This window comes from Schistocerca gregaria, chromosome 5 (genome assembly GCF_023897955.1).
Source record: "Schistocerca gregaria isolate iqSchGreg1 chromosome 5, iqSchGreg1.2, whole genome shotgun sequence".
In the NCBI taxonomy this organism is placed as follows: domain Eukaryota; kingdom Metazoa; phylum Arthropoda; class Insecta; order Orthoptera; family Acrididae; genus Schistocerca; species Schistocerca gregaria.
The window spans coordinates 165,614,273-165,627,574 of NC_064924.1; the positions used below are offsets into that span (position 1 = coordinate 165,614,273).

General features: G+C 39.2%; 1 protein-coding gene across 2 annotated transcripts in view; it reads right to left on the reverse strand.

Moving 5' to 3' along the window:
* LOC126273114 (dedicator of cytokinesis protein 9) overlaps positions 1-13,302 on the reverse strand; it is a 319,479-nt gene that overhangs the window by 255,703 nt on the left and 50,474 nt on the right. For both annotated transcript variants that reach the window (XM_049976565.1, XM_049976564.1), the window contains one exon: positions 7,468-7,639. In XM_049976565.1, coding sequence (XP_049832522.1) covers positions 7,468-7,639 — 172 coding nt within the window. The remainder of the gene's footprint in view (positions 1-7,467; positions 7,640-13,302) is intronic.

Below are 13,302 nucleotides of genomic sequence, written 5' to 3' on the forward strand. Positions count from 1 at the left end.
AATGTACTCATTTGTGAACACAACTGCTTTGCTACATTAATTTCAATGAAATTCATTCTTATGCAAGAATGTCTGCCACAAAACTCGTGGTTTGTCACAAACAAGCTCTGGGCAGCAGTTAAGTGTGTGCTCACAATGTGAAGATCAAGGCTGTCTTGTTTCCATTGATTGGATGCTGCTGTTCATTAAACTTGTGTTCACAGCAAAAATCCTCATAAGCAAATACTTTACGAATCCTTGGCTTGCTAATAAAGGCCTGTACAAGCTTTGTGAATTAAAACCGAGTATGACCAAAACAGCTCGTCTTATGCTAAAAATATTCTTTCTCTCTGGACTGAGTTGCTCCAGTCCATGTCATGTCAAGGGATGAAATTATGTGAAACAGAAAAGTTTCTATGTATCACTGGTACTGACAATGGACAACATTCTAAATGTTAAGGCAGATGTGTGTGTTCCCCTTCCACAGGACATCCTGAATAAGTGCCTTCACTGAGGGCTTGCTATCCGCCTTCAGTCCAAAAAATATGTGCCTTCTGTTCCAATAACTGTGTAACAATGGTAAAAAAAGATAAATGTTAGTGTGAATACAGAACTGTGCTTAAGAAATGGAATACATTCTGTTTTGGCACATTTAATAATCAGTCTACTAGTTGTGAAACAAGAGTGTTTCTTTCCAGCATATAATTTGCTATATCATTCAGCCATTGAACTGAAAAAACAGCTATACACCTGTCTACTAGGGCTGAAGGCAAATCATTAAGTATATCACAAAAGCAGCAGATCTGGTATGGAACACTGCTGAACATCCCATGTTATAATGTCACAGTCAGATGTTCCTGACAGCCATGAACTAATTTGCTTAGTTTCACAAACATCCTGGGGAAAAAAAAACCTCAGTCTTCTTGTTACATCAAGTTAGGGCACAATCTCACATTTTCAGTGATTGCCTTCACTGCTCTCATCAGGAATAACCGACTGACATTATTGCTGCTAAATGTAAATCCTTTAGGAGTAAAGGAGACCACTCACTAAAAGCAGAAGGGTTATCAACCAGCACAAAAAAGACTGAAAACTTGCTAGCTTTAGAGAGAACACACACACACACACACACACACACACACACACACACACACACACACGTACGTACCCCTACATAGTATCTACTGGATGCACAATTACAGGAGTGCAGTGTGGTATGTGGACTAGCGTAGGATGGAGGTTGTCTCAGGCAATATGGTAAAGGGAGAACCAGGTGCGAAGCAAGAAGAGAGTTAGTGGGTGGGTAGTAGGCGGCTTGAGGGGAGGCAGCTGGTTTGCTAGCTAGAATTGTGGGAAGGAGGGATAGCAGATGTACAGGCCAGGCATGTGATGCACAGGTGTTGGAGCCGATAAGGAATAGTGCACAATGAATATAATGGGGAGTGATGAATTGAGATGAGGTGATAAAACAGTCGAAGGGGAAACTGTTGGATACAAGGCATAAAACAGTGGAAGGGGAAGCTGTTGGGTACGAGGCTTGGCGACAGTTGGTTAAAAGAGAATGAGACTATGATGGTTCCAGGAGCAAAGGATGTGTTGCAAGGATAGCTCCCATCTCAATAGTTCAGAAAAGCAGGTAGCTGAGGAATTGATCCAGATGACTTAAGGTTGTGGAGCAGCCACTGAAACTGAGCATGTTATGTTTAGCTGTATAACATGCCACCGGGTGGTCTATTTTGTTCCTGGCCACATTTTGGCAATTGCTATTCATTTTGGCAGCCAACTGGCTGATTATCATACTAACATAAAAAGCTGTGCAGTGACCGCTGAGTTGGTATATGACATGGCTGGTTTCACTAATAGCCTGGCCTCTTATGGATTAGAATAATCCTGTGACAGAGAAACAATCTCTGTGGCAAGGGGTGAGCAGAGCAAGGTGCATAGCGAAGGACTGGGATGTTGTGCAAGTTGGGTGGGCTACAGAGCACTAATTCAGAAGAGGTGAGAAGGATCTTTAGTAGGATGTCCCTCATTTCAGGACACAATTATAGATAATCGAAGCCCTGATGAAGGATATGGTTCAGATGTTCCAGTCCAGAGCGATACTCAGTGACGGAGGGGCACTCTTTTGCAGATGATGCTTGGGGGTGGTGTGTGTGTGTGTGTGTGTGTGTGTGTGGGGGGGGGGGGGGGGGGGGGGGGGAATCTGTCTGCACACTAGGTTTGGCAGGTAATGCCTGTCTATGAAAGCCCTCATGAAATCTTCAGCATATTGGGCAAGGGAATTCTTGTCACTACAGATACACTGTCCACAGGTGCCCAAGCTGTATGTGATTGATTTTTTGGTGTGGAGGGGACGACAGCTGTCAAAATGAGTGGACACATCACAGGCGGAGGTCAATGTCCATGTGAAGCAGGTGGGCGAGAAAGTGCTGAGGTTGTGAAGGAATGCGGATAGGGTGTATAGCTTGTGAGTCCAGATTATGAAGGTATCACAATGAACTTCAACCAGACACAGTATTTGGGAGTTTGGGAGGCTAGGACGGCTCCCTCTACATGGCCCATGAAAATGTTGGTTAGGAGAGTGCTCATGGTTGTGCCACACATTTGTTTATATATCTTCTACTCAAAACAAGAAGAAGTTGTGCATCAATATACAGCTGGTAAGGTGTATGAGGAAAGTGGTAGTGGGTTTGTAATCTAAACATTGGGAAAGGTAGTATTCGACAGCGGAAAGGCTATGGGCATGAGGGATGTTGGTATATAGAAAGATGACATTAACAGTGATGAATAGGGACCTAGGAGGTAAAGGGGTGGGAATGGTAGAGTGTCGGTGAAGGAAGTGGTCAATATCTTTGATGTGAGAGGCTAGGTTTCGCCAACTGGTTGGATATGTTGCTAAGAAAAGCAGAAATTCAGTATGAGCACAATAATAGCTACAATGGAGCATCCAGGATTGCTGGGTTACATACTTTTGGGGAGCATGTAGACGGTGCATATGTGGGGTGTCAGAGTGAGGAGGAGGATGGACTTTGAGGGAGAGATTCTGTGATAGGCAAATGGATTTGTGTAGGGACTGAATTTTATGCTGGACTTCTGAGATGGGAGCATTAAGGAAGAGCTTTTACATAGAGGAGTCGGCTGACAGAAGCCACCCCTCCCTCTCACATTCCTAGCCAGCAAACACTCGCTGCCCCCTCCAAGCAGTTAGCTATCTGCCTCAAAGCTCTCTTTCTGTCTCCCACCTTTTTCTTCCGCTACCCAATCCATCTGACACAACCCCAACCTCTCCGTAGTCCACCTGACGAACTGCACTCCTGGGATTGTGCATTCAGTCAGAACTATGTAGGGGCACAAATGTGCGTATCCGTGTGTGTGTGTGTGTGTGTGTGTGTGTGTGTGTGTGTGTGTGTGTGTGTGTGTGTGTGTGTGTGTGTTCTAGCTCAAGAGGGGATTTCCCACGAAATCCTAAAATATTTACGTTCTACCAGAACTTTTCTGCTATAATTATTACTGCTGCTGAGAGAGCTTTGTATAACAAATAACTGGTCTGTTATTGAATAACTTACATCAACATGATACATGTTGCCAGAGATAAAGTCCACATCTGCGATGTTAGTGGCACTGTGACTTTCACTGGATGTGAATAATTCAGCAATTTTTTCCGTCATCTTTTAATGTTGAGTGCCAGCTTCCCTGCATGATTAAGATCATTTCCACAGTCCCAATTAACATACGATCAGTCTTTTGAACTCTGTAACCTCCTTGATGATGGAGTCCCACTAGCTTGATTCATGAACTTGATTTTTATTGTATTAAATATAATTTATATTTATTTGAGAAGCAAAGTTGCTACTCACCATATAACAGAGATGCTGAGTCATGATAGGCACAACAAAATGAATTATGGGAAACATTAAACTCCGCAAAATATTAGCAAAAACGTATGTAATTGGCATATATGATTACAAATCGTAATCTTCAGCAATAAATGGTATAAAATCTGTATAAGCGAAGGAAATTAAATGCAAAATACAAAGTATATACAATAGTTTGTGGTAATGAAGTTCGTCAGTTCTTAAAAAATCACGGATGTGCAACAGCAAGTAAAAACTCATCGAAAAATTGAAACTGGTCCTTGGTACAAGGTAATCAAGTTATTTGCCGACATGCTATGACCATAAATTATATATCAAAACATGTATTTTTGAGACATCCTTCTTTTGTGTTCAACCAGAAGAAGCAAAAATTGATGGAAATTACGAATTAAACCAAAAACTGAAGTACAGTGTAAGGCACCAGAATCTATCATGTAGTGGTGCGTTTTCCTTCTGTAGCCAATGGCAGTCTTATTGGATCAAGTATACTTCAAGCCAAATACACACTTGGCTTGAAACAAGTTCGCGACTACTTAATGTGGACACCATTTGGAAACATCTTTCGAAACACAGAAACATCTACCCACAGAAGTGTCCTTACAGATCAAAAGAATCAAAGTTTCAGGCCAGCTACCACATGCCACTGCTTTATGGCGCAAGTGTATGTTTTTATGTCGCATTGTGTCATTTGTTGTATACAGTTGTTAGATGCTCTGGGAAGAAAAACATGCAGTGGATGAGGTAGAAGACTGTGAAATTGTTATCGTCGTACCACGTAGACGACTGCTTGCGGAACATAAGAATCAAGCAGAACAAGAACAGTAAAACAAGATGCACTGCAGAAAACTGCTGCTAGAACTGCTGGTGGATTACCAAGAAAGATTGCGTAGGAAAGAAAATAAATTCATCTGTAGCAGCTTGGTTCAAAATGAGAAATTAATACTTAAGGCTCTGGAATGAATCTTCTGTTGACAAAAACTAAGACTAACAACATGTCTAGTTGTAATTGCGTTCCTGAAATTTCCATATTTTTTTAAAGAAATGGTGATACCATATTAGCCAGAAATTCAACACTGTTAGATGATATCCAAGTGAAATTACAGAAAATGGAGCTGTCTTCCATATTCAGTACCTATATGTAGGAAGTTTTTCCCACAAGTTGTTCTACAGTATGTTTTTGCTCACCAAAGACGACTGTATGCCAACCAACAAATTGATTTCATATAACTAATCCAGTTTTATCAACCATTATCAACTACTATAAAAACACTTCATGAAAATAATACTGTACTTTTTACACCAATTACGAAATTCTTTGATAAACACAACCTTAGTCTGTAAAACTACTAAACACTGAGAGACACTTATAGCCTTCAGGTACAAATTACAGTTTCCTCATCTCTAAACATCACATGGCACATAATATGAAAACAATACAACAAATAGTGTTGCAAACAATGTGAATACACTGAGATATGTTTGTTGTCAGTGTGGACAGAAACAGAGGCAAGAAACAAAGTCGTTAACAGATCGAAACAATGTAGGAAATAATGTTTCCAACAGAAATATGTTTTCAGTGGCAGTGTTGATGTGGCTTCACAGTACTTTTCACAGTGGTGATGTCACTAGCGGGCTTTCGACCACAGACTTTGGAGAGTGCATGTAAACAACCCCTGTGTGAATTTCAATTATTCACTTCCTTCGAAGTGTGTGACGTGTGTGTGCAGTATGCCATTTCAAAGCAATAGTGCATTCAAAGTAGTACATCACAAATATGTCTCGTTATCATTAAATGTTGTTGATAAAGCATCTACTATGTAAGGCTACAAAAGATTTTATGATTACTAATGCAAAACTCAGAGGAGTAAGCTTTAGCATAATGGCTAATGTCGTGGTTAGCTGAGTTTGAGTTTGTAGGTTCGCAACTCGCTAGATGCCAATATTTTTTCAACTTATCATTGTTACCACATTCATTATGATAACAGTACAAGATGTTCTGCAATATTCGATGTTGTACACATTTATGTCTGGTTAGAGAATGAAGGATGAAATAGATATCTGTCTGTTTATTTCCAAATGTGTGGTGATTTCCGAGTGTGTAGTCATGCAAAAAATCTAAGATGACTAATTACATTCATGCAAGAGAAATAACCAGCAATTAAATTCTTATTGTTCCTTCTCAAAAATGCTTCATTGTTTATTTCTTAATATGTGCCGATTCCTGAGTGCGACATTAGACAGGAATGTAAGAGAACAGCTTAAATTGCAGCAAGTGAAACAATGAGTAATAAAATTCATATTCTTTCTTGTCACAAATATTTCTCATGTTGTATAACCACAAACACATTTCCCTAAAGTGTTCTTGCTACAACTGAGGTTCTCTTGTCACTAACACATCCATAATCAACATCAACTTGACCAATAGCAACTAACGAATCGATAGGCTTGTTCCTGGTCGCTTTCACAGTGCCACCATGTCATGATTATGTACGTTCTTGCAAAAAGCAGTGTGAAACATACTGGACCAATCATTATTAAATGGCAAAGCTAGACGTTACAAGTGATGTTGGCAGTGCCACTCATGGATTACATCAGTATTTCCTCTCTCATGTCTCCCTTCTATGCCAGAAATATTCCTTTAACTCCACCATCACCCACGGTATGGACCTTCTCTCTTTTATACCACTTATAACTCATTCAGTTGCTCCAAATGCCAATAGCAAGAAAATGGGGTGAAGTCGAGCAAGAATGTAAAATTGAGTAAAGTTTACTATGTAAACACAGGAAATTTTTTTTAGCACTGATATGGGCTTTTCAGAGGGACTATGAATTTATAGTGTAGAATCAGGAAAAACATAAAATCAGAGAACATAAAACCAAAGTTCCACTGTAGTGGCATTACAGTACTGAAGAATGAAATTTTCACTCTGCAGCAGAGTGTGTGCTGATATGAAACTTCCTGGCAGATTAAAACCATGTGACCAAGACTCGAACTCGGGACCTATACACTTGCCCGCGAAAGGCAAAGGTCCCGAGTTCGAGTCTCAGTCCGGCACACAGTTTTAATCTGCCAGGAAGTTTCATACCAGCGTATCAGCGCACACTCCACTGCAGAGTGAAAATTTCATTCTGGAAACATTCCCCAGGCTGTGTCTAAGCCATGTCTCCGCAATATCCTTTCTTCCAGGAGTGCTAGTTCTGCAAGGTTCACAGGAGACCTTCTGTGAAATTTGGAAGGTAGGAGACAAAGTACTGGTGGAATTAAAGCAGTGAGGACGGGGCGTGAGTTCTGCTTGGGTAGCTCAGTTGGTAGAGCACACGCTCCCGAAAGGCAAGGTCCGGAGTTTGAGTCTCGGTCCGGCACACAGTTTTAATCTGCCATGCAGTTTCATTACAGTATTGGTTCACCACTTGGCAAAAATTTATAAATATAAATTATGACTACATGGAACTTCCAGTATTTTATGGTTCAATATCTTTTCATACTACATTCATCTTTATAATATTTTCCAGTTACCACTCATGCTGTTATACCATGCTGTTCAGAAACCTGTCAAAGAAATTAAAACAGTTTAATGACATATTCCATTGAATAAGGTAATAAAAATACCTCTCTCCAATGAGGCGGCTCGTTTTTCTTCCTGTATTTTTATCTGCTGAATGACAGCACTCAGCTTATTAATCCAGTCTTGCATTTCAGCCTCAGATTCTGCAGCAAGGGTAAATGATTTGTGGCCAGCAGTCATGCGCAATTCAAAGGAAAACCGGCCTCGTTTAGTGTTCTGAAACATAATGCTTAATTTTTAAAAGAATTAATCATACTATTCAACTAAACAAATGCACACAAAAGAGGTTTTTCAGATGTCAGAAGAAGGCTTGGCAAATCACACTGACTCAATATAACCTCTCACATAGCTTGTAAAGCAACACGTATAGAAAAAGTAATGCAATGAGTTTTTAAAACTAAAATATTTTCTTTGTGTTGTGTATGACTAAAGCAGAAATAAAGAAAGAAGTTGCCCATCTTCTACGTAGCAAAGCTTCACTCTTGCTAAATTGAGTGTGTCACATCGTTTATTTCACCATTTGCTTTTCCCATTTAATGCTTGCGTTTGTCTCTCAACCTTTAATTCTGACTGCAAAATTATCTACTTTAATTTTATCTGTGTAATAGCTATTTTCCACTTCTCTATGATGTCTAAAGTAAAACCAAATGTTATTAGTGGAATTGCTAAATAAAGATGAAACAATAAATTATCTCATCGTAAATCACTGTAGAAAAGAAAAACTAAGCACAATACTCAATCAGAGATAGCAACAGGTGAAAAACATCCCTCAATTTATGTTAGAGACATAGCTAAGAATGGTCTTTCACAATTAAACATGTTAGAGAAGGGTTAGCACTTTTAATTCAATGAAGTAATATTGTTTTTGGTAACTGGTTCCAATCTACCATAGAAATTACCCTCAGATCTAGTACTTAAAGAAACATTTTGTTCAGTTGTAGACATTTAATGTTAAGCTGGGTAAAAAACATAGCTGATAACAAGTGATCAAATATCACAGATTGTAACAGTTAAATGGACCACACTGCAGCAAGCCACATACTTAATGTATGTGAACATGAAGATGTGCATAGTTACACATTTACAGACATGAAGTCAGTTTCCAAACAGACTGGAGTTAGTTTAAGAGACACAGCAGCATGTTTATGGTTCAGTAGTCACCTGCGTGTGCCCCAAGTGTATGCAGTGATTAAGAGCAAAATTATGTTTCATGTTATAATTTATCTGGCACCAACTGCGTATAAATCAAAGAACATTGCCCAATAGGGAGCAAGCAATGCAGTTGTTATGACAGCAGTGACCTTATATTTAGGAGGATAGAGTTTGTTCTGTCATGCCATCCTGCTGTAGGTTTCCCATGGGTTTCCTAAATCATTTTAGGCATATGCTCTACCTTTCATCTATTTCTACTACAGTCTCTTCATTACTCAACTTTCTGCTTAGTGTTACTTGATATTTTTTTCTTCATCGGGGATTTTCAGTTTGTCAGTATTACAGTTTACCTTCTTTCATAGCCTGTTGTCATTTTTTAATGGCAGTTTCTTTCCAAAGACTGATTTCATCACAAAAGTGGTTCGAGTCACAGTTTGGTCCTCTACAGTTCCATAAATCTTTAATTAATGTGGAGTGGTGTGCAATCTCTAAAATATCGTCAATCTGATTGACTACTCCATTGACTGCACACTTCCAAGTATCCAAATAGATCCTTTTGTACGAGACACAGATACTTTTAATAGTCATATTATTCCTTGCTGCGAATTGGCATAATAAGTCTCCAATCTCACTGATTTCTTCATGCAGTGAATATTTTCCAAAAACTGCATACTGATGTTCATTCCTCTCTATTTTTGCCTTAAAATCTCCTATTACTAGCATCAAGTCAAATTTAGGTACAGCACAGCAAACTTTTTCCAAGTCTTCAGAGAACTGTTCTTTTACTATAGTCTCTTTTTGCTTCATTGGTACATGTCCATTTACTATTGATATGTTCCTAAATTTCCCTCTTAGTTCGAGTCCGCACATCCTTACACTTTACGAGTTCAATTTCTAATATGCTTTTCCTAACTTCCCAAGTTGTTATAAATCCTGTTCCGAATTGGCCTCTTTTTTCTTCTTGTCCACTATGTGCCAAGGAGTACTCAAGTTTACCTCTCTACCCATTTCCTTGCTGTCTTATTTCCTGTACCCCTATGACATCATACATAATTTTAAAATATCATTGGCTATTTCTTTCATTTTTCCAGGTTGAAGCATTGTCGTCACATTCCATAATGCTACTGTCAGATCCTTAGTATATTTTTTCTTTGACGGGTTCATGATACATGTTTCCCATCCAGTTTCCAAGGTCTCTGTTGAATTTCCACAATATTCTTTTTTTATGGTATGGGGTTATTAGCCCCATGCCCAACCGCCAACCTGGAAGACCAGAATTTGTATTAGGTTTACTCCTCTATGGCTTCACTGCACCTCCAGAGCCCTCCCTACTCTATAGTGTGGGATGCACTTCGTCTGTCTTCTTCTTCTCAGTCAAGATCAAACAGCCTCGAGTGACCCTGCCAGTAGCTATGCTACCGCTGGCACAGCTCTTAACTTTAACGAAGCATGCAAACCTCCTGCCCAGCAGTGAAGGTGCTTATTGTACGGTGGGATTGAAAAAGGCATTAAAGAATCTGCAGAAGGAATAATAGGCATAAGAAGAAACAGAAGAACCCAGGAATGATTTGACAAAGATTGCCGGTCAGCAATAGGTGAAAAGAACAGGGCAAGAATAGAAGTGCTACAGAGAGAAACCAGAAATAATGTGGAACAATACAAAGAAGTGATGAGAATAGCTAACAGGCTGTGCAAGAGAAAGAAATGAGAGTGGCCAAAGAAGAAATTTCAAGAGCTAGAAGATTTAAAGGAACAGAGTGAAATAAGAAAGTTCTATTATATTGCAGGCAAAATAAAGAGCGGATTCCAGCCAAAAATAATGGCATGCTCCAGCACAGATGAGAAAATGATAAGGGAGGAAGAACAGACAGTGGGAAGATGGGCAGATATTTCAAAGAAACACCAAATACCAGCCTACAAGACAGAGAGACAGGTGCACAAGAGGAAAGATTGGAATGATGCCAATGAGGTAAGAGAGCCAACACTACAAGAGATCTCCAGACTGTGCACAAGACAAAAAAACATTTGAGCCCCTGGAGAAGACAGCATAATCCCTGAATTAACAAAAACTGGTGGAGAGGCTGTAATAAAGGAACGGCACACATTAATAACTGATAACAGGAACTATGTCAGATACTTGGAAAACTGGGATAATAAACCCCATTTAAAAGAAAGGGGATTGAACAGCATGTGGAAACTACAGAGGTATAACACTCCTAAGCACAGCTTATAAGATCTTCAAAATTATATTAAACAAAAGGATACCGAAGTGCACAGAAGTTATACATGGGGAATATCAGTGTAGCTTTTGACAGAAAGAGGAACAACTGATCAAATATTTGTGATAAGATAAATGATAGAAATGTTATATGAATATGATATAGATCTGCATTTCCTATTCATCGACTCAAACAAGCCTTTGACAGCATAAACCAGCAAGAACTACACACAGAATGGAAGAAGATGCCATGTGTGCTAAACTAATCAGATTAATTGGAATGATAATGACAGAGACAAGAGCAAAAATAAAGGTATTTAGCAGGACAAATGAAGGCTTTACTTTCAAAAAAGGCATAAAGCAAGGTGAGAGTCTCTCCACTGACCTATTCAATATACCCCTGCATAGTCTAGTAAATAAAATCAACAGAAGAGGTGCCACATTTATGAAAACTAGCCAGATATGTGCATATGTTGATGACACTGCTACAGTAGGAAGAAATATCAATACACTCCAAGTAATATATCTGGCAAAGGAAACAGGAACATTAAAAATTGACCTCATAGTGAAAGAAAACAAAACAAAATATATGGTCATGTCACAATCTGAGGCAAGAAGAACTGCTAAAGACCTAAACATCAATGGCAAATGATTCAAAGGAGTGTCCTCTTTAAACTACCTGGGAGCCCCAATAACAAATAATAACATTATTGGAAAGGCTACAAGGAGAAGAATACAAGCAGGAAACAGAGCTTACTTCGCAAATATGCAACTTTTCAGAAATAGCCTCATTACAAGAAAAACAAAACTACTAATATATAACTCAATAGTCCACCCAGTTATCACATATGGGTCAGAGGTATGGACATTGACAGAGATGACAAAAATCCACTAAGAGCCTTTGAGCAGAAAATACTACGCAAAATCTATGGTGCAATATGGAAGTAATAAGACTAGAGAACATGCTACAGTGCCAAATTACAAGTATTAATACAAGGTAGGGACATAATAAAATTTGTGAAATCACAGAGAATATGATGGTTAGGACAAGTGGAAAGAATGGCAAGAGGACAGAATTGCAAAGAAAATGATGAAAAATATGATCCATTCAGCTAGGTGAAATCAGAGACTTAGAAGAAGATGGATTGACCCAGCAGATCTCACCAGTTTATGAGTTCAGGAATGGAAAAGAGCAGCAAACAACCGAGAAATGTGGAGGAAAATCATTGAAGAAGTCAATGCTCACCAAGGGTTGTAACGCTAACAAAGAAGAAGAATTTTAGGCAAATGCCAGTATGGCTCCTTCATCAAGGCCATGGTCAACCACCTGTCCCATCCTCATGAAAGCATACTTACATTGTTTCCCCTATGTTACAATGACAAAACTTATTGTTAAGGTGGTTCCTGGATGAATAAATAAATAAAGTGTTGAACAAGAATAACTAGTGAGCAGTCACATCATCCAGAACCATGCCACTGCTATGTGGTATTGGAGACACTATACATGTGTACAGTGTGATTATAATTAGAGTTAAACTTTCAAAATTCTGTAGAAATAACACGACTGGTCAGAATGATGTCAAATTGCAATGGAATATTATTGGAGAAAGAGAAAACGTATGGCAGAAGAAATAAATAGTGTGAAAATTGATCAATAAATGGCACTGTATGTGTCAGAATACGTAAATGAAAACACCTCTCATGCGCACAACCCATTGAAGTTGGTATAATCATGCTGGGTACACGGCTTTTCCTCCTTTCACATCTGTGAAGTTCGCCATGACGGTCTCAGTGCAGGATTGCACTCTACTGGTAAAGGTGTATTACAAGAATGATAACTGTGCACATGTTGTTCTGCAGTAGTTCAGGACACTGAAGGGTTTTAAAATAGGCATGGGTCCAATGACTGCTGTGGGTCTGGAGAATATGATTTGGAAATTCGAAAAGGCGGGTCTTTTTTTGTAGAGGGAGCAAACAAATTGATTCAACATCAGTGGAAGCAGTGGCCAGAGCAATTCAGGAGGAGACAAGTGGTGGCAAATGTGTAGTGCTTGCCAGAACATTGGACATACCCATGAACACAGTGTGTAAAATCCTATGTAACATCCTTCTTTGTAATCCATTCAAAATTACCCATGTGCATGAGTTGCTTCCTGTTGACCTTCCAGCAAGAGAGACGTTTGCTTTCGAATTTCTTCCTCACATGGAAGTGGATAATGATTGGCTATGGAAGATTTTGTGGACAGACGAATCCCACTTCCATCTGACAGGATACTTCAATACACAGAACTGTCAAATATGGGCAAATCAACCAGTACCATTTCATTCTGAAAAGGTCACTGTGTGGTGCTGCTTTACGGCATAATTTATCACAGAACTACATTTTTTCATACAGACAGGTGCTTTTGGTTCTGTTATCTGTACCGTCACTGGCAAGCTCTCCAACAGTGTTGATGTGTGGATGGGATCATTTTTATGCAAAATGTCACACCTCCATACACTGCAAATA